Source organism: Mobula birostris, chromosome 9 (assembly GCF_030028105.1).
Source record: "Mobula birostris isolate sMobBir1 chromosome 9, sMobBir1.hap1, whole genome shotgun sequence".
In the NCBI taxonomy this organism is placed as follows: domain Eukaryota; kingdom Metazoa; phylum Chordata; class Chondrichthyes; order Myliobatiformes; family Myliobatidae; genus Mobula; species Mobula birostris.
In genome coordinates, this window is record NC_092378.1 from 59926460 (window position 1) to 59948562 (window position 22103).

Genomic DNA, 22103 nt, shown 5'->3' on the forward strand with positions numbered 1-22103 from the left:
AAATTGCAGGCAATGTGAACTACCAAATGGCAGGCAACGTGAATGGAATGGAAGAGCTGGGCCGAAGGGCCTGTCTCTGGGTTTATGGCTATCTACCCTCTCAAAGTCTCTCTCTAGGACCTTGAGCAACACACACAAAATGCCAGAGGAAATCAGAAAGTCGTGCAGCATATCCAGAAGGAAATGGTCGACGTGTCGTGCCGAGGCACTAAAACCCTAATGTGTTTCAATATCCCCTTGAACTGCATGGAGTTAAAGTAATTCCTTTAACTGTGTCCCTGCCATCCACCTCAAGCCTTGTTAGTACGGTACTGCGTTCGAGAGACGGTGGTGCCACTCGCGGTAGGAGCGATGCCGGCATGATGCAACCCGCTCCATAGATGCGCAGGCGCCTCCCGTCAGGCAGCTGATCCCGGCGGGGAGAGGGAGGCCGGCCGGCCGCTCCATTGCAGCCCCCGTCGCGGCGGGGGTTGCGTCCCTCCAGGGTGTTAGCTGGGCCGGGCTCCGCGGGGAAGCGATGCCGCGTCTGGGGACGGTGCAGCAGAAGATCCCCTGCGCCTTCACCACCGAGCTGCGGGAGGAGCCGGCCACCAAGCGGCCCAACCAGGTAGGAAGCTGGGAGAGGCTGCCCACTGCACCGCCCTTCTCGTTAATGTGACTTACCGATCCGGAAGGTGCATTACCGCCGCCTACCGTAATGGAGTGTCAAAGGCGCCATGGCGGGGACCAGATCCTTCCTCAAACTTGTTTTAATTAACAAGTTCACCAGGGCCCTGCACCACTTAACCGTTTCTGCCTCAGGTGCCAGAATATCCTGCAAACCAGGCACCCCAAATCTGCCCAATAATTGCCTGAACAGTTCCAACGAATATCTATGGCACACCATGCTCGCATGTTCCACCGCCTCTGGGACCTTACAAAACTCACACCACCCATTCCCATGCTCAGCAGCAACTTCCGAAGTGGAGTACGAACCGGTACATCCAAACCTCAGTCTTACCAGCTGCATATCATCACTCCTGTTCTTTCCCAAAAGGTGCCTCCTCTGGACTGATGGAAAGAGATTGTAATACCGCCTCCCTGTCCCACTCCTATCCCACAATTTTTGCCATTTCCCAATCCCAGCCAAGATTTGGCTTCATAGTTTCCTATATTGACTATAGTATCTACTTCCGACTTAGTACCTATATTGCTGTAACATCTGCCGGTTCATTATCCGATGCACTCACATGTGCAGGTATCAAACAGAACTGTACTACTATTTCTCCCCTCCTCCATCATAGATCAGGTCTCCTTGAATGCTTAGATTCCAAACTCTGCAGTACCTTGACAGAATCTGAGCAGGTTACGATTCTGTTTCGCTTAATTTGTTCAGCCCATTGCAGACTAATGATAATGGCTGTCAATTCTGCAGAACAGACAGACAACCCACCTGTCAGCCTTTTCCCTGCCTCAACATTAAACCTAGGGATGAATATCCCTGAGCCAACCTAATTAATAACTGGGTCTTTAGAACCATCTGTAAAGATAGGCAAAATGGAAAAATACCACTGCTGTAAATGGACACCCCATCGCCACCCACAAGACCCTGGCTATCCTCTAGTAACATCAAATCTGTTCCCGCATCTGGAGATTTACACAGTGGAACTCCTGGCCAGGCCACAGTTGGGCCAATCCTCGAATCCCCAAGACCATACTCACGCACATATTTCCTAATTATCCACCCAAAATATTTACCAACTCTGCTAGTACATTCCCAACAATCGATTAAAACAGAATGTGTCAAATGGAATATCCCCCATCCTACTAAGGAAGTCCAGTATGCAAGGCTCAATTTTTCTCTCCGCAGGTCAAAAGGCATCTTGCCTAGTTCAACCCCAAAACATCTCTAGGTGTGATCCGGATGCTGCACTACAGATTCTAAGTACACTGGCCTATAGAACATACAATCTACATAAAACTGAACAAGCTGCTGCTCCATAAATCATACAACCATAATCCAGACAAGAGCGTTTTAAAGCGTAATAAATTGTCAGTAGAACACCCTAGAAGTGCCCCAACCCACAGCTTTCTCCCCGTTGCATGCATTTTAAATCTCATGCCTACAATGACGAGGACTGTTTCTGGGTCAGAAGTGCAGAATGTGAGGTTTCAGTTTTTAATGCAAGGCTGGGGTTCAATTATCGCCACTTATTGCAGCTTCGTGTAGGGCTGTTAGAGTTGCATTAACCTGTCCCATCCCCAGAGAGAGTCAATGTAAGGTTCTCAGGAGCAAGCAACTTCTGATTGAATAAGCCCTCGGTCCTGGGCGAAAGCAAGTGCATGCATTTATGTAGCACCTTTAAGTTAAAATATCCCATCGTGGGTTGGGGTCAAAGGTGGGCATCGCCACATCCAGTTGTACACGGTGAGTTTCCACAAGGGACAGTAGATAGCTTGTCTATTAGAGTTGTCAAAGTCACCTTGAGATTCATTTTCTTGCAGGCATTTACAGGAAAAATAAAGAAATGCAATAGAATTAATGGAATCTATACATAAACAGACTGACAAACAATCAGTGTGTAAAAGAAGGCAGAACAAAGCACAACAGAGGAAGTGCTGTGCAGCCAGACAGTACGTTTAAGGTCACAGTGAGGTGCATTGTGAGAGCAACGGCTTTTTTGTGCTGGATGGTTTTGTGGTGAACTTCAGTTCAGGTTGGCTGATTAGTTGGTCGCTGTAAATTGCCCTCGTGTACAGTTAAGGGTTAGGATCTGGGAAGAGTTAATGGGAATGTGGAGGGAATCAAACAGGATTAAACTCGGGATGAGTGTAAATTGATGGTTGATACAGACTTGATGGATAGTTTATGTGCGGGGTTTCTCTGGGTTACTTCGTGCCGAACAGGTTTGTTTGGAATTTGTAAGTAATTTGTAGTCCTCCCTGTGATTTCAGTTTCCTCCGGGTGCTCCAATTTCCTCCCACATTCCAAAGTAGTGGATATGTCCCAGTCCATCACAGGTAACCCCGCACCATTGAACACATCTACACAGAGTACTGTTGCTGGAAAGTAGAATCCATCATCAAGGACCCCCACCATCCAGGCCATGCTGTCTTTTCGCTGCTGCCATCAGGAAGAAGGTACAGGGGCCTCAGGACCTGCACCACCATGTTCAGGAACAGTTATTACCCAACCATCAGGCTCTTAAACCAGAGGGGATAACTACACTCTACTTCACCTGCTCCATTACTGAACTATTCCCACAACTTTTGGACTCACTTTCAAGGACTCTTCATCTCATGTTCTCGATATTTCTTTCTGTACTTCACAATCATGTTTAGCATAACTGGCATACTGTATGTCATGAAATTTGTTGTTACACAGTTGCAGTATATTGCAATACATAAAAACTGTGAATTATATTAAGAAGCATATATAAAAATGTTTAAATACGTGGTGCAGAAAGAGAAACAAAAGTCGTGAGGTAGTGTTCATTGGTTCAATGTCCATTCAGAAATCTGATGGCAGAGACGAAGAAGCCATTGCTGAATCGTTGAGTGTGTGCCTTCAGGCTTCTGTACCTCCTTCCTGATGGCAACGATGAGAAGAGGACATGTCCTGGGTGTTGGGTCTCCTTAATGATGCATGCTGCCTTTTTGAGGCATCGCTCCTTGAAGATGTCCTGGATGCTAGTGAGCTCGTGCCCATGATGAAGCTGATTGAGTTTACAACTTTGCAGCTTATTTCCATCCTGTGCTGTGACCCCTCCAAACTAGATGGTGATACAGCCAGTTAGAATTTACACAGTCTGTTTATTTTTACACATTGGTGGTTGTCTGTCCATTTGTGGGCAGGTTTTCAAATTGTGTTTTTTGTATTTACTGTGATTGTCCAGAAGAAAATGAATCTCAGGGTTGTATATGGTGACATATACATAGTTTGACAATAAACTTACATTGAATGTTGAACTTTGCAGATGTATGGGTTAGACTTAGTGAGTTGTGGGCATATTATTTTGGTGCCGCAAGTGTGGTGAACTTGTGGGCTGACCCCAGCACAATCTTTCAAGTCAAGTCAAGTCACTTTTTATTGTCATTTCGACCATAACTGCTGGTACAGTACACAGTAAAAACGAGACAATGTTTTTCAGGATGTACATGAAACAATACAAAAACTACACTGAACTACGTAAAAACAACACAAAAATTACACTAGACTACACACCTACCCAGAACTGCATAAAGTGCACAAAACAGTGCAGGCATTACAGTAAATAATAAACAAGACAATAGGCACAGTAGAGGGCAGTAGGTTGGTGTCAGTCCAGCTCTGGGTATTGAGGAGTCTGATGGCTTGGGGGAAGAAACTGTTACATAGTCTGGTTGTGAGAGACTATACTAATTTGATGCAAATGACACATTTTGCTTTGTTTCGATATTCATGTGACAAATACAGCTCATCTAAAAATAGTGAGAGCTAATAACTAGTCAACAGGGACGTGGATTGTGCTAATATTGTGACAAGGAACCACGGGCAAAGGTGGAGACACAGAATGCAGCAGTGACAACACCCAAGTTTCAGGAACTTCACTAATTATGTTACAGCATGTTGTAATAGAAAACTGGATTTGCTGTTAACAAAATTAGACCTGTAGGTAATCAGTCTTACTCAGCAATCAAGATCTACTTTTAGTCTTTCTATAACTGCCATTCTGCTATCAAAACCTACTTTTAGTGTTAATTAAGTTTCTGTGTAATCTTGTCAGCTGAGGATGTAAAAGCTTTCAAGAGAATCAATGGGTCTCTACACACTGACTTTCAAGGATTCTTTACAACTCAGGTTCTCGGTATTTTTGTATTTGCAGTTTGTCTTTTGCACATCAGTCTTTGTTATATGTGGATTTTTGTAGATCGTGTTGGTTGCTTTATTCTTCCTGTAAGGAAACGAATCTCAAGGTAACATACATGTAGCATACATTTAAGTTGATAAATTTAAAAGCTGACCCAAATCCATGCTCAGGTAGATCAGCTTTGGCTAGCTTCGCGTTGTGGGTACCGGTTTTTTAGTAAACCATTTGTTATTTCAAACACCAACTCCATGTGGCCTCTTGGTTTGCTCCTGCAACGGGGTTTTCCAATGAGAGGGCTTTGATGCATCGATCTGTGGAACCTGTGGATACTCAACACTCATCAACTTGTGTTCAGTCATACAGAGTCCTGGCCAACGGAGAGCTGAGTCCGAAGGCGCTGGCAGCGAACATCCACCAAGGGGTCGCTACGGAGAAAGTGGATGGCACTTGCTGTTATGTCACAAACTACAAAGGTAATGGGAGGACGGGAAGCCATTTTTCTGCAACATACACACACACACAACACTGGAGGAACTCGGCAAGTCAGGCAGCATCTATGGAAGGGAATAAAAAGTCATTAATTTCCAGTATCTGAGACTGTTTATTCCCTTCCATAGATGCTGCCTGACGTGCTGAGTTCCTCCGGCATTTTGTGTGTGTGTTACATGAGATTTCTGGCATCTGCAGAATCTCCTGTGTGCCGGCCACTCGACAGTGTTGGAGGCAGCAATGTGTACAGACCTGTGGCAGAGGTGTGTGTATATAACAGATGCTAAAGAACTTTGCAACTCCACTAATATATACAAAATCTTAGAGGAGCTCAGCAGGTCGAGCAGCATCTTGGTGTTGCTTGGGATTTCAGCCATCTGCAGAACCTCTTGTGTTTATGATTTGCCCCTCTGCTAGCTGGTCAGAATGCCTTGCCGAAACATTTTGTAACATCCAGCAGTAAACCAGGGTTTCAGGGTGGAATGTGGTCCAACCTTACTAAAACGCCTGTTGTTTTTTACTTCTGTTTCTAGCACCTATCTGGAATAGGGGTAGCTTTGTGAACACTGCTTCAGCAGTGTACCTGATTCCAAATCTCGGGGCGGGAGGGGGCTCCCGCAGTTACCAGCTCTGCATCCAGCAACGTTTCCCCGAGATCAGCATGGAATCAGGCCCTTTGTGCCGACCAAGATCCCCATCTAAGTTAATCCCATTTGCCAGCGTTTGGCCTGTATCCCTCAAAACCTTTTTCGGTCCATGTACCTGTCCAACTGTCTCTACCTTAGTCACTTCCTCTGGAAGCTCATTACATTCACTGATCACCCTCTGGGAGAAAAATAGTAGTCTCTTCTTATTAAACCTTTCCCCTTTCATTAAAAACTGGTGTCCCCTAGTTCTTGATTTCCAAACTCAGGAAAAGAGACTGTGCACATTCACCATACCTATGCCCCTTGTGATTTTATACTCCTCCGTAAGATCTCCTCTCAGTCTCCTGCGTTACGAAGAATAAAGACCAAACCTGCCCAGCCTTTCCCTATAACTCAGCCTCTCAAGTCCCGGCAACGTCCTTGTAAATTTTTTTTTGCATTTCTTCTGGTTTAATAACACCTTTCCAAGAGTATGCAGTATTCTATCTGCAGCCATACAGCGTCATGTACAACTGCGCTGTGACCTGTCAGCTGATTCTAACTGTCCCGTGGTCCTCCTGTCTCCTTCCATGTCCCAAAGAAATTCTGACTGATGGGTAACTGGCTTCTGTGAATCATCTAGCTGGAATGAGAACCAGGATGGAGTTGTGAGAAAGAATAGATTACAGGGGATAAATTATAAAATTGTTCTGAGAGCCGGTACAGACTAGATGGACAGAATGGGTTGTGTCGTGAGCAACTGTGAGATGCAGTTTGAGTTTGGGACACCTGCGTGCTCTTCGTCTCCAATTGGAATACAGTAGTGAACTCGGTTTATTTAGGGATTGTACAGTCAGCAACAGAACCTGAATCAAGTTTATCATCACTGACATATGTCGTGAAATTTGTTTTTTGTGGCAGCAGTACAGTACAATAATGACAAATTACTTTGTATTACAAAAAAACAGTAAGTAGAGCAAAAGAGGAGTAATGAGGTCACACTCTCGTTTGGTTGCCCTTGAACGTGAGTCTCAAAGGCTTTACTCACTGCGCTCTCCAGAAGCATCCCCCCCCACCCGCTGAACCCCAACAGTTTTCCATGGCGTTGGTGAGACACGGTGATGTTTTCTGTGTCGGCTAACCAAACCACTAACTATTCTACTAAATATACTTCTTCTGGTGAGGCCTGGGCCTGAGAGCGAAGGATGAATCAGTGTTCAGCTCATTACTCCCTGAGGCCTTACTTGTGTCAGCACTGAACTGACTTTGCAACTGTGGCCTGGAGCCATCGGCACTGAACTGACTCTGCAGGTGAGGCCTGTAGACTGGAGCCATCGGCACTGAACTGACTCTGCAGGTGAGGCCTGTAGACTGGAGCCATCGGCACTGAACTGACTCCGCAGGTGCGGCCTGCAGCCATCAGCACTTGCCTCAGATCTGAGCAGACTCCATGGCTGTGGACTCGCCTTCTATGATTCACGTTCTGCATATTATTGGTTTATTTTATTGTTTGATCAATTTCTTCTTCTTTCACACATTGGATGTTTGACCGTCTTTGTGGTGTGGACCTTTTCATGGATTCCATTGTGTCGCTTTGTTTTGCAGCTGCCTGCAAGAAGATGAACCTCAACATTGTTTGTGGTACACATAGCTTGATAATAAATTTTTAACTTTTATCTGAGCTGTAACAACACCTCGGACTTTGTGTCTGCATCTTAGGATCCCATAAACAACTTGGGGACACGACCTGTTATGCTCAAAGCCATTCACTCCCCCAGCCACCTGGTCTGGCCTATTGTCCGGTTGTACTCCTTCCCTTCTTCATTCTGGCTTCGTCCCCCTACCAGTTCTAATGAAGGGTCTCGAAGTTAATGTTGACTGTTTATTCCCCTCTATAGGTGTTGCCTGAACTGCTGAGTTCCTCCAGCATTTAGTGTGTGTTACTCTGGATTTCCAGCATCTCTTGTGTTTATCCGAGAGCTCTGTTCCCACAGCCTCCCGACACCTGCTGATACTGCATTTTATTCCTCTCATTTTCCCCATCAAAATGAATCTCTTTGACGTGCTCTGCCTCGAATTATTCTGAGGCGTTTAGGGTCCTGCTGTAGTAATTCTCCTTCCATGGTGTGGCCTTTAACAGAAAGAAGTTGTAAAGAACATAGAACTTTGCTAAGAGTGTACTGTAATTTCTTTCGTGCCTCTTGCAACTCTTCCAACTGTGCCAGAATACTTATTGTCTCAGACCATTGTGTGTGTTTGAGGTAACATCTATATTTTGGAACATAGAACGTTACCGCCAGCATACTATAGTTCCTGTTGTGCCAAATTTTAACCTACTCCATGATTAACCCTTTCTTCCCACATAGCCCATTTTTCTTTCATTCATGTGCCTATCTAAGAGACTCTTAATTGGATCTGCCTCTACCAGCACACCCAGCGATGCATTCCGCACACCTATCTCTCTCTGTGTAAGTTAAAAAGAACTGCTGTGCTATCTCACCAAAACTTTCATCCACTCACCTTAAAAGTATGTGTTCTGGTATTAGCCATTTCTACCTGGGAAACTTCTCAGCCCAGTGTCCTGTTGTAACCGACAACCCTCCACACTATCCACAACACCACCGACCTTCATGTCATCTACAAACTAACTAACTCCCCCTTCCACTCCTCATCCAAGTCATTTATAAAAATCAAAGAGCAAGTGCCCCAGAACAGATCCTCTGTACTGTAAGAATCCTGCCATTCGCCTTGCACTCCGCTTTCAAGTTTGAGTTTTCCAAAGCACGTCACTTCACACTTATCTGGAATAGAATGGATTTTTGTGTGATACCTGAACTCACAACCTTCCGACACCAGACAAGAGAACCAGACTCCCAGGTTGTGGTAAATGTTTTAACTGTTATTCAGCAATATCTCCCCAAAATCTTTCGCTCTTGTGACCAGACATTCACTGATTCGGATGCTGCTAGGTCTTACAACCTGACTCTTAGCAGCAACCGTTGGAAAGCTGCAGAAGATGTGAGCAACACACACACACACACACAAGAGAAGAAACACAAAATGCTGCAGGTAAGGGAACATCTATGGAGGGAAATAAATAACTCCCTTCTCCCTCTGGTAAGCACAAATAGGGCTTTTAAGAGAAAATAGTTTCTTGTGCCATGCAGATAATCTAATCAACCATTCTAGTTAGCCGCACCCTCCACGTCCTCTATTACCCTGTAACTGTTCTGCACTGCAAACACTTTAAACTGCTTTTTATAATACGTTTATATTGTAAATATATACTGGTATTTATGTATTTTATACCAGATTTTCAAGCAGATGAAACCTAATTTGTTTCTCTATAGCCGGCAGCTTGCCAAATCTTTGTGAAGCTTTAGCCACGCTCTTAGTCGTGTGTTTGGTTAATTAGTGCTTTGTGACTGTTGGCAGGTTCGCCATATCTCTGGGCGCGACTCGATCGGAAACCGACCAAGCAGTCCGAGAAGCGATTCAGGAAGTTTCAATTGTCAGGATCCAGCACTGGTAATTACAAGCTCCTTTCTGAGCAGGTTGTGTGTTCGTAACCAACAGTCTACTGCGAGTTTCCCTGTGTAGCACTGGTTGTTTCTCCCCGTTTTGACAACTGTCGTCTTGCTACCTTGTGAAGCAGCCAGCATTATCAAAGACCCTACCATCCCAGACATTCTCTCTTATCCCCTCTCCCATGTGGGAAAAGTTATGAAAGCCCGAAAGCATGTAGCGCTTGGCTGAAGGGCAGTATCTATCCTGCTGTAATCACTCTTGAATGGGCATCAAGTATGATAAGATGGACTTGATCTGACAATTTATCTCATGATCTTGTACTTTATCATTTGCCTAAACTGCACTTTCTCTGGCTTTGGCACTTTATTCTGTGTTGTTATTGTTTTATCGTGTTCTGTCTCAATGCAGTGTTTAATGATCTGATCTGAATGAACAGTATGCAAGACAAGCTTTTCACTGTCGCTTGGTACATGTGACAATAATAAACCCATTCCAGTTCCAATAGATGGAGGAAAGTTAAAAACTGGAAAACACTCAACTGATGAGGCAGCAGGTATGGAGAGAGGGGTGGAATCGATAAGCTTTCATTCTGACTGTGAATAGGGGAGGCAGGTGAGGAGAGAGCTAGGGTGATGACTCTGCAATTCATTGCCGTAGACGACCGAGGAGGCCTAGTCATTGTGTATATTTAAAACTGAGGTTGATAGGTTCTTGATTAGTAAGGGCACCCAAGGTTACGGGGAGAAGGCAGGAGAATGGGGTTGAGAGGGATAATAAATCAGCCATGATGGAATGGTGAAGCAGATTTGATGGTCTGAATGACTTAAATCTGCTCCGAAGTCTCAAGGTCATTGTGAAAGATGCATGGTGTGATATTTAAAGCATGAGAGATGAAATAATTGGTCAGGATAAACAGAGGTTAATAATTGGACAAAATGCAAAGACATTGGGGAGTAGGAACAGAGACTGAATTGTTACAGCTATGTTCTGAAAAATTAGGGCAGTGTTTGTAGTTTGAAACATGACTATGATGGAGGTTTAATGCCGGGAACACACAAAATGCTGGAGGAACTTGGCAGCTGGGGCAGCATCTGTGGAGGGGGGAAATGGACAGTCAGTACTTCACGTCAAGGTTCTACATCTCAACAGTCAGACCCGAACTGTTGACTCTTCATTTCTTCCCACAGATGCTGCCTGACCTGCTGAAATCTTCCAGCATCTTGCATTGGCTTCAGATTCCAGATTCTGCAGTCTCATGTGTTTATCGTTGGGGTTGATTTACTTGGGGAATGTGTCTGATCTCTGTGAAAGGCCCAGGGAATTGGAATGGGTTTATTATTGTCACATGTATGAAGATACAGTGAAAAGCTTGTTTTGCATTCTGTCCATACAGATCAGATCATTACATAGTTCATTGACATCAAACAAGATAAAACAATAACAGTGCAGAATAAAGTAGAACAGCTACAAAGAAAGTGCAGGTAAACAATAAGGTGCAAGTTCATGAGGTAGCTTATGAGATCAAGAGTCTAACTTATCATACTATGAGAACACTCGATAGAATTATAACCCCTTGATCCTGATACTATGTGCTTTCAGACTTTAGTGTCCTCTGCCCAGTGGGAGAGGGGAGAAGAGGGAATATCTGGGTGGGTGTGGGGTCCTTGCTTTACTGAGGCAGGAGGAAATGTAGACAGTTTCCAAAGAGGAGAGGCTGGTTCCTGTGATGGCTGAGCTGTGTCCACAACTCTGCAGTTTCTTGCAGTCATGTGCAGAGCAGTTGCCGATACCAAGCTGTGATACATCTGGACAGAATGATTTCTATGATGTATTGATAAAAATTGGTAAAGGTCAGCAGGACAAAGTCAAATTAGCCTCCCGAGGAAGTAGACGTGTCGGTGAACTTTCTTGGCCAAGAAGTTTCATTGGAGAAGTGTGGAGACGGGATGGGAGAATCCCAGCTGTGGACAGAGGGAAGGGCTTTGATGAGGAGACTGCTTTGGGATGTCTACTTTGGAAGCAGCACTGGGAAGAGGTGGAAGGGTTTTGCCAATCCACGTGGGAATTGAGATTAAAATCAGTTGGTATTGTAACTCCTGTGCTTGCCCAGGAAGGTGCTGTGGGAAGGGCTGTGTGTACTGGGGAATAAGGTGCAAGATCATAACGAGGTAAATTATGAGGTCAAGAATCCATCTTATCATACTATGGAACCCATCAATGGTTGTTTAACAGTGGGATAGAAGCTGTTCTTGAGCCTGACGGTACTGTATGTACTTTCAGGTGTTTGTAACTTCTGCCCAATGGGAGGAGAGAAGAAAGAATGTCCAAGGTGTATGGCTGCTTTCCTGAGGCTGTGGCAAGGATAGAGAGATCCTGGGAGGGAAGTTAGTTTTCATGATGTCCTGAACTGTCTCCGACTGTAATTCAAGTTGTTTATTGTCAAATGTGTGGCTGTAATGACAAATGCAGCACCCTCTCACTGGGGCCGAACTGCAGCAGGTCCCATTGTTTATGTGGACAACGTGCCCCCAGGCCTGAGAGCTGAGGTGTGCTGGTGGTGCTCGTTGATGTACCCAGCTCTACCCTCTATAAACCCTGGAGCTGGCTGGAAGCTGGCAGTTACCAGAGTCAGCGACTGTGATGGATTTTATTTTATTCCTTCCTCAGAGTTCACTTGGAATATCGACAGTGACTTCAGGGCAGTTCCTGATGCCTGGATTCCAGCACACGAAGTTGCCCAATCACAAGGCAGACCACAGCCTGATGAGAATGGACACATTCCTGGTGAGGGAGTATGTACCATGCTTGGAGTATTGTTTGCAGATCTAGTCACTCCATTACATTCTGTGCATTTCTGGCCACCTCATTACCGGAAGTAAGTGGAAGCTTTGAAGAGGGTGCAGAAGAGATTTAAGAGGAGGCTGCCCTGGATTAGAGGTCGTGTGTTATAGGACAAAGGTGGATAAACTTGTTTTTTCTCCTCCAGAATGTCAGAGGCTGAGGGGAGACCTGATCAAGGCTTTTAAATGGTGAGGGGTAGAGATAGAGCAGACAGTCTTAATATTTCTCCCAGTGTAGAGATGTTTAGAGGATATACATTAAATACAAGAGGGCGAGAGTTTAATGTAGATGTGTGATGCAAGTAACTTATACAGGGAGTGATGGGTGTTTGGAACTAGTATTTTAATTGGTTTATTATTGTCACATATACCAAGAAAAACTGAAAAACTTATCTTGCATACTGTTCATATAAATTAGATCATTACACAGTGCACTGAGGTAGTACAAGGTAAAACAATGCAGAATAAACTGTAACAGCTACAAAGTAAGTGCAGTGCAGTTAATAAGGTGCAAGATCATAATGAGGTCGATTGCAAAGTCGAGAGTCCAATTTACTGTACTAGGGAGCAATTTAAAAGTCTTATGACAGCAGGGTAGAAGCTGTCCTTGAGCCTGGTGGTATGTACTTTCAGGCTTTTGTATCTTCTGACTGTTGTCAAGTCTGCTCTGCCATTCGATCGTGGCAGCAGATAGGATAGTAGTGTTTTAGAGGGTTTGACATACACGTGTAAATATGCAAGGGATGGGGATCATGTCCAGGCAGATTTGACATTGCATGCTTTGTAAACCAATTTCCCCCGGGATCAATGAAGTACGACTATGACTATGACTAAACATTTACCTTGTCCCGAAGGTTGGATTCCGGTGGAGAAGGGAAGTAAACAATATTGTTGGCATCTTTCTGCCGTGAATTATGAAACTGGATCCGCCCTGGTTTTAAGGCCAAGTTCTGGGAAGCAAATTCTAGAAATTACTGTCATTCCCTTAATGGAGCTGCTTGAGCAGACACTGGAGCTGATAGGAACTCATATCAACGGTAATCCGTATGGTAGGAAGACAATTTATTGTGGACTTCTTTATAATTTATTCAAGGAAAAGTGAAGTATGTAGTTGGCCCGATGTCTGCGAAAACCGGGGTTAAGGATTGGAGGTGGCTGGGGGGGTGGGGGGGAATGCGGGGTGTGTGTATGTTGTTTTTAATGCTTGTGTTATTCTGCTGAACATTGAGCATGCTAGGTTGGTGGTGTTTGGTAACATTTGCGGGCTGTGCCTAGCACATTCTTGGGTGCACTCGTTGTTAATACAAAGTACGTTCAGTACATGTGATAAATAAATCTGAACCTGAAACTGAGGAGTGCGGGTTTTGCAGTCTGAGGCAGCCTTTAATTGCCCGTTCCCACTCGCCCTTGAGAAGGTGGTGGTGGTGGTGAGCTGCCTTTATGAACCACTGGAGTTGTGGGTCTACCTACAGTGCCGTTAGAGAGGGAGTTTCAGAATTCTCACCCAGCAATGTTGAAGGAACGGCACTATGGTCAGGATGGTGTATGGGTTGGAGGGGAACTTCTGTCATCCTCTGACAAGCCACTGACTTGCTCGAGTTCCGCAGCACTTTGTGTATGCCCTCCCTGGGGAAATGACTGCACTTTCAATCTGTGCCCTCATAATCTTGTATGCCTCTCTCAGGTGTGGCCCTGACAGATTTTACCTCTCTGCTCCAGGCCTTGGAAGCAAGAAACAACCTCTCCACCTTCTGGTCTCCCACGGATCGCTGCAGATTGAGGATCCCCCGCCACTGGACCTGATGGATTTGGTTGCCTGGTTTAAGGAGAGTGAGGAGGCGAAGGTGGAAGGCATTGTGTGGCACTGTGCAAATGGTGTCCTAGTTAAAGTGAGTGAGAGATCAGGGGTTTGTTGCGGGGGAGGGAAGGAAAGAGCAATTGGAGTAGGAGCCATCAATGGTTTCCTGTGCAACACAGCAGTGTAGCAGTTAGTGCAATGTTTTACAGTGTTAGCTGTAAAGATCAGGGTTTGATTTCTGCCACTGTCTGTAAGGGGTTTGTATATTCTCCCCATGACCACAGGGATTTCCTTCCACATTCCAATGACGTATGGATTAGGGTTAGTAAGTTGCAGGCATGCTATTCTGGCACTGAAAGTGTAATGGCCCTTGCAGGCTGCCCCTGCGTAATCCTCTCATTTGAATTGACACAAGTGATGCATTTCACTGTATGTTTCAATGCACACATAACAAATAAAGCTAATATTTAATATTTAAGATATTTCCCCAGGGTGGGGGTCTCTAAAACTAGAGTACTTGGGTTTAAGGTGAGAAGGGACACATTTAAAGGGGATCTTGGGACAAGTTCTCACACAGAAGGTGATGGAAGAGGTAGAGGCAGGTACAATGTTTAAAAGACATTTAGACAGGTACAGGGATAGGAAGGGTTTAGACCGATATGGGTCAAATGCAGGCATATGGGACTAGATGTGGGGGCATGAATGAGTTGGGCTGAAGAAGGGCCTGTTTCTGTGTTCTATAACGCTGAAACCATTGTCAGACAATTTTTCCCCCATTGAGTTACTCCCAAATTTCTTGGCTTATTGGATACAGATTTAGGAAACAGCTGTACCAATTGATCTCTCCACCAAGGTTAATGTTTATCATCTTCCTCCCCAGCTTCACCGACATCACCTGGGCTTGGAATGGCCACTCCTGTGGCCATTCTTGGCCACTCGCCCTTTGTCCATCAATGTCGACCTGACCAAGTTCACCTGGGATTTTGAAGCCAACTCCTCGTTTGTTGCCCTGGCCAGGCTCCACGGGAAGCAGTTTGACCGAGTTAAAGATATTTCGTGGGAGGACACAGAGATCTGACGTGGTCTTAGCATGTTGGCCAAGGATTGTTTTGAGAGGTGGCTGGCTGTTTCAAGCAGGATTGTTTCCTTTGAATCTTGGGACTGATCTCAGTTGGAAGATCCAATCTTGATCAGTGGGGGATGTGTAGACTGCATTAACCTGCAAGTATCACCCTGTTTCTGGTACCAATTGCATGCCCACAATGTTTAGCAGAATAACATACAGCCAGCATACATCAGGACAGATGTAACTACAGTAAAACAAACATCTTCCTACCCCCACCCCCTCCACCAAATTGGGTCACTCTGACCTCCAGCTCTGTAAACCTTGGGCCTCCAACCCCAGGATAGGCCACCTCTGGGCCTCTAACCTTCAGATCTTAGGCCTGGACTCACCAACCTTGGGGACTGCAGGTCTTCATCCTCAGTGCCTGACAACCCGACCTCCATTCCCATGGGTGGCAGGACATTTGAAAGATGTATTTGATCACTTAAGACTTCAGTGCCTCAAATTAAATCTTTCTATCTCTATTAAGTATTCACTTATTATTCAGTCTTATTTAATGTAACTTGCTGTAATTGAGTATTAAAATGTTGTAATTTGGCTCTGTGGCACTTACTTGTAAATCTACATAATCTAGCTTTAGGTTTGCTGCATTTTAAACCTTGCTCAATGCTGCAAATAGGATCCATTGTTTCTTATTTTTCTCTCTGAGCTGGCACTGCTTTTCAATTAAGATTATCATCGATCAGATCTTAGCAGTGCCTCCACGCTCCTGCCCAACTCTAATAACCATGGAGTCCAATTAACCTTGAATCTACTCAGTGGCTCTATCAAACCATTCAGATTTAAAACTTTAGGGAATAAATTCCTTCTCCATTCAGACTTGTGAGTGCTATGTTATCCTCACTCTAAATTCCCATTTCTATACTCTTGTACCTACAGTTGCAAGAAAGTTTGTGCACCCTTTGCAATTACCTGGTTTTCTGCATTAATTAATCATAAAATATAGTCTGATCTTCACCTAAGTCACAATAATAGACAAACAATCTGCCTAAACTAACAACACACAAACAATTGTACTTCTCATCATTACTGAGTACATCATTTAAACAATCACAGCCTAGGTTCAAAAAATGTAAGTGAACATCTGGGGTAATGCCTTCTACAAAAGCTATTTGGAGCCAGGTGTTCCAAACAGTAAGTTGAGATTGGAGGTATGGGCCCTATAAAAAAAGACGCACAAAGTCAGGTTATCGACAGAGCCTGTGCTTCTCGAGAAAGATCTCTCTATGTGCACCATGCCTCGATCAAAACAACTTGAGGATCTTAGAAGAATTGTAGAGGTGCATAAAGCTAAAGACCTGCGTGTTCATCAGTCCACGGTAAGAGAAATTGTCTACAAATGGAGGAAATTCAGTACTGTTGCCGCTCTCCCTAGGAGTGAGCATCTTGCCAAAATCACACCAAGAGCACAACGTGCAGTATAGAAGGAGGTGAAAAAGAACCCAAAGGTAACAAGCAAAAGACCTGCAGAAATCTCTAGAACTTGCTAAAGTCTTTATTCACGTGTCCACTATAAGAAAAGCACTGCACAGAAAGGTGTTTATGGAAGGGCACAGTGGAGTAAACCACTGCTCTCCAAAACAAACTTTGCTGCACAACTCAAGTTTGCAAAGTTCCACAACTCTTCTGGGACAATGTTCTGTGGACAGATGAGACCAAAGTTGAACTTTTTAGCTGAAATGCATGTTTGGAAGAAAAAAGGCACTGCACACCAACACTAAAAGCTCATCCCAGCTGTGAAGCATGCTGGAAGGAGCATCATGGTTTGGGGCTGCTTTGCTGTTTCAGGGCCTGGACGGCTTGCAGTTGTTGAGGGAACAATGAAGTTAAAATTCTATCAAGACATTTTACAGGAAAATGTCAGGGTAGCAGTCCATCACCTGAAGCTTAATAGAAGTTGGATGATGCAACAAGACAATGATCTGAAAGACAAAAGTAAATCAACAACAGAATGGTTTAAGAAGAAAATGTGTTTTGAAATGGTCAAGTCAGAGTCCAGGTCTTAACTCAAATGAGATGCTGTAGCATGACCAGGAGAGGGCTGTTCATGCAAAGTATCCCAGGAATATTGATGAACTGAAACAGTTTTGTATGGAAGAATGGTCTAAAATACCTCCCAAGTCGATGTGCAGGACTGATCAACAGTTACTGGAAACATTTGGTTGAAGTTAATGCATACAAGTGGGTCACATCAGTTACTGAAAGCAAAGATTCACATACATTTTCCAACAAATACATGTAATATTAGATCATTTTACTCAATAAATAAATGAACAAATATCATTTTTTATGTTATTTATTTAATTGGGTTCTGTATCCAGTTTTAGGACTTGGGTGAAGATCGGATCACATTTTAGGTCATATTTATGAAGAAATAGAGAAAATCCTAAAGGGTTCACAAGCTTTCTAGCACCACTAAGTAAATGTGCTTCTGCATCTTGAACTTCAGTAAAATTGCTTCCTTTTTGTCTGTGCCCCACTGAGTACAGGCCAGGTACTTCGTAGAACTCAGCTTTTTTTCCCCTAGAAAAGTCATTCCCTGGCTTGGTTTGATATTCAGAAGTTTGTCACTTATTCGCTGCTCGCAGTTGTCCTTGGGGAGGTTGTGTTCAGCCCTCCCTTTGTACTGCTGAAGTTAATCCAGAAGGCAGCTGTCAGTGCTGATGGCGCCAATGAAGGTAGCGAGGGACACTATATTTTCCTTCCTCTGCCCTCATCCTTGAGCTGGCAAATTTGGAATCTTGTGTTTGTAATTTCAGCTCTCAGTTTTAGATTCACTTATCACCTTTGAAGACTATCAATGGGAATCGGTTAAAAGATAGGTATAACTTTGTAGCTGAAGGGCCTGTAATGTTTTGTTCTATGAATTTATCAGGTAGTTTCAGGTAACGGCAGTAGTAAAAGGGCAGCAAACTCAAGAACAATGTGGTACGGCCCTGGGCCTGAAGCCTGATCCCAATAATTTAGTGGGGATTTAAAATGTATTTTTGAAATGCTAGGAACTGCCTTGGGCATACACCACACATCAGTTTGGAAGAACAGGTCACACTACAGTGCATTAACTTGTGTTCCTGCTTGTTTTGGTGTTAAACACAAGGGTAATATTTGGTTTTGTGTGGAACATATAAAACCAAACACAAAGATGTATGACAACACAGATCTCAGTGTTCGTCAACTGAAAATGGTTATTTTTGATAATAAAGTGTGACATGCAGGAGTTGAAACGTACATTCCAGGTTCAATGAAGAGTACATGCACTTTTGTAATTACTTTTGCTTCTAGACAAATAATAAATATTTACCTTCTACTTCAGACTATAAACTTGCATTTAATTCATAGTAACAAACTTATACAGGTTAATCTACAAAAATACTTTAATTTATTGCCATATTTTCAAAAACCCTTGGCTATGGAAATAGTGTCTCTAAGTGCATTTTCAGTCTTCAGTATTTTTTAGTCTGGGCATGTATAGGCATGTTTGACAGCAAATTCTCCTGGCATTACCTGCACAGTTGACATACAATTAAGTTGCTGACAACTGAAACAAGATAGTGCTAATTAATTGGACTGTACTTCTCATAATAGTAAGAAACTCTTATTTTACCTAGAGCAACACGCATGAGATGCTGGAGGAACTCATGTCAGGCACCATCTGTAATTAAGTAAACATTGTTTACTCCCCTCCACAGATACTGTCTGACTTGCTGAGTTCTTCCGGCATTTTGTGTGTGTTGCTCTAGATTTCTAGCAACTGTAGTCTCCCACTTGTACCTTGCTTTACTTAGCTTTTCCCAGCTGATGGATGTAAGGAACATGACAGAATTTAGGGGAATATAATGTCTAGGCCTGTTAAATCTCATTTCCATTTATGGATCCTAGCATAATGATTAGTGCGTACTTACACTAATGTAAATTTCTAATTCCAGTCTTCACCCACAACTCGAAGGGTGGCAAATGTAACAATGTTAAACTTAAGTCAGAATTATACTGATCCTGCTGCTGAAGTTTGTATGACCAAATGTGTTGGAGCAGTACTAGTAGGAACATCTATGAGTTAGCACTGAGCAGGGAATTACGTAGTTAATGGCATTTATGGGTCTTTTGTGCAGAAAGTACTTATGTGTACAGCTTCCCTCTGCCAGAACCATACATGTCAAAAGCTGATCCCAGTAATGGTTCCCAGAAGTGCTATTGCTCCTTCACTGAAATGTTGATCTCTACTCCCTTCCATCAAGGCCATACCAGTAAATGAACCCATAACTTTTCCTTCTCAGTAAAAGAGGCTCCATGGATTGTAACTGATAAAACACAAACGGGGGTGAAAGAAAAACGGATTAAAAAAATGTTATAACAGTTAATCATACCCCCACTGCATTCCTGCACTGGACACTGACTTAGATTATTAGCTCCTGAATCAAAGTGAATCGCTATCCAGTGTTCATTTTTTTTCATAAACACAATATGTTAGGCAGAAATAATCTAAAACTCTTCCTCTCAAAGGCTTGGATACTGGAGAACTGTAGCTTTCAAGAAGTGATCCCAACAGATTAGAAGGGATTTAGATTGTTGTTGTTCTTATGTTAGGACCTGCACATTACACTTTACCACCTCTATTCCAGTAAGAGTGTTAAAGGAGACCTCTCTCCCCTCAGTGATGGCAGCTGGAGGATTTACCACAAATGTTTGAACAGTGGGCTTCTCAGTCAATGGAAACATTTCCTGGGATCTCCACTCCAAACTGCTCAGATAATTTCTTCAACTGTTCTTCCAGAAGAATGTTCCGTTTAACCTCTTGGTTGTAGTTAAATTTCAAGTCCTCAAGCTCCTCAAAGAAGCAGGGATCGAAGTTTTCCAGTTCCCTTTTCAACCTCTTTATCTCTTCCTAGAAATCAAAAGATAATTAGATTGTCAGGATGACATTGAAGATGAATTCCATTCAGACCAACCACCTCCTTTTCCATTTCTCAGCCCAGAACAGGCATCCCCACCTTTTTTTATGTCATGGGCCCCTACCATTAATCAAGGGGTCCGTGAACCCTAGATTGGGAACCTCCTGCCTAGAAGTTCAACTGCATAAACTGCATATTTAACTCAGCCGCATAGTAGAGCATCGTGAGCTAAAGAGCCTGTTCTACTGTTCTAGGCAACTGCAAATCAATATTTTAGTCTCTTCATCAACCCCAAATTGAATTATTTAAATAGCCACTTTGATCATAAGAGTAATATACGATACATTGATCATTGTGTCCACCTTTCAAGCCAGCCCTATATCCCTCTGAATGCTTCCTATCCATGTACTTGTCTAACTGTCTTTCAGCTGTTGTAGTACCTGTCTCAACTACCTCCTCCAGCAACACATTCCATACACGTCACCCTCTGGAAGAAGATACCCCTCAAGTCCCTTTTAAATCTTTCACTTGTGTTCTTAAACCTATGCTCTCCTTTTTGTTCCCCTTTCTTATGAAAAAGACTGGGTATATTCACCTTATCCGTGCCTCTGGTTGGTTGGCCAAATGGAATTTAATTTACAAATGAGAGAGGTAACAAGGTATGACATGTTATGACAATATGGAAGGTATGACAGCCAAATGAATACTTTCTGAGTGAAGCAATGGAGGAACTTTCCAGTGTATGGAAACAAATTTTCAAAAGCAGCAGGAAAAGTTAATAATGGTGGTTTAAAACAAAACATATGGTAGGCTTTCCTTGATTCACCAAGACAATAAGTCTATAACCAGGAAAGTTATAATAGAACTATAGACATCACTATTGGTCGATTTGGTATTGTTTTTTTATTATTGACACATGTGAATAGCTCTTGCAGGTTATTGGACCAAAATAAACCATGCTGGTCAAGATAATTTGAGGTGAGATTTGGTTGTACTGGAGAAAGGCTGGAGAATTTTATCCATGAGGGAAGACTGGATAAACTGGGTAATATTTTTAGGAGACCCTCAGCAAACCACTCTAGATATATGTGATTAATGATTGAGGGGTCTGGACAGGTAAATTAGGAGGATTGGCCTTAGCAGAGGAGTCAAAAACTCAAGTGTATCAATTTAAATCATCAGAAAAAGGAATAGAGAGCAAGTCTATGCACTCAATATGTGGTGTGGTCTTGAATGGAGTGCGTGAAAAGAGAGTAGAGGCAAAAACCATCATCATGTTTAACTTCTGTGTGCACTTGCAGGCAGTAATGGTTGTGGGACCAAGAGCTGGAAGGTGGAATTGTGCTGGTTAACTCTAATCTGGCATAGGCAATATGGGCTGAAAGGCATCCCTGTTGATACTTTTCATGATTCTCAGTGATAGTCAAGTTTTTAAATTCACATCTGAAGCAAATGTGAATTTTAAAACTTCAACTTATTACCTATGAAAATGTAACAGCATGGGAGAGGTTTCACTGCGAATGTAATGGTCTTTCTGTAGAAGCACTGTTAGTGTAATGGTTTTTCTGTAGCTTCGGTATTTGGGGTATGGCTAGAGATAATGGGGGCTTTGGAATGTGCACCATCCATTGAAGGGAATTTTTTTTTCTTGTTGTGTGCCTGAGACAAAGGTGATCTGGGTCTTTTGTTTGGCAGAAGATGGAGAGAGAAGATGCCAGAATGGAGAGGTTGCAGACGCCAGAAAGGAGTGGACTTGGAGTGGGGTCGGGAGTTGATGAAGTCCGGGGAAATCGATGGAGGAACACTGGAAGGGAAACCATGAGCTCCAACTGTGCACATTAGACTCTTTAATTAAAATGGGCCCTTTCTTTATGTTTTACTTTACTAACCCTTTAGTCAAATTAAGAATTATAAAGCTAAATCATTTAATTGCATATGGTGTACTGTCTGTAATTTTGTGGTACTGATTTGTAAGACT

General features: G+C 43.3%; 2 protein-coding genes across 6 annotated transcripts in view; one reads left to right on the plus strand and one right to left on the minus strand.

Moving 5' to 3' along the window:
- Positions 1–373: 373 nt before the first annotated feature.
- rlig1 (RNA 5'-phosphate and 3'-OH ligase 1) lies at positions 374–22065 on the plus strand. Of its 4 annotated transcripts, none has more exons than XM_072268145.1 (8): positions 378–607; positions 5185–5302; positions 9380–9472; positions 12140–12256; positions 13167–13361; positions 14032–14201; positions 14991–15226; positions 21821–21907. In XM_072268145.1, the coding sequence occupies exons 1-7, from the start codon at positions 518–520 to the stop codon at positions 15186–15188; spliced, it is 981 nt and encodes a 326-aa protein (XP_072124246.1). In that variant the 5' UTR covers positions 378–517; the 3' UTR covers positions 15189–15226; positions 21821–21907. The 4 variants fall into 4 exon arrangements, with proteins under 4 accessions (XP_072124248.1, XP_072124246.1, XP_072124247.1 ...); XM_072268146.1 differs by having other exon boundaries at positions 21824–21842; XM_072268147.1 differs by lacking the exon at positions 14991–15226 and having other exon boundaries at positions 374–607; positions 21821–22065.
- The window catches only part of cep290 (centrosomal protein 290), a 171445-nt gene continuing 165967 nt past the window's right edge, over positions 16626–22103 (minus strand). For both annotated transcript variants that reach the window (XM_072268142.1, XM_072268143.1), the window contains one exon: positions 16626–20118. In XM_072268142.1, coding sequence (XP_072124243.1) covers positions 19936–20118 — 183 coding nt within the window. In that variant the 3' untranslated portion in view covers positions 16626–19935. The remainder of the gene's footprint in view (positions 20119–22103) is intronic.

Bases quoted from the DNA above. Each gene is read 5' to 3' on its own strand.
- rlig1 (XM_072268145.1), top strand. From the start codon at position 518: ATGCCGCGTCTGGGGACGGTGCAGCAGAAGATCCCCTGCGCCTTCACC. The intron at 608-5,184 runs GTAGGAAGCTGG...ACTTGTGTTCAG, and splicing joins CCACCAAGCGGCCCAACCAG to TCATACAGAGTCCTGGCCAA. The intron at 9,473-12,139 runs GTAATTACAAGC...TTCCTTCCTCAG, and splicing joins ATTGTCAGGATCCAGCACTG to AGTTCACTTGGAATATCGAC.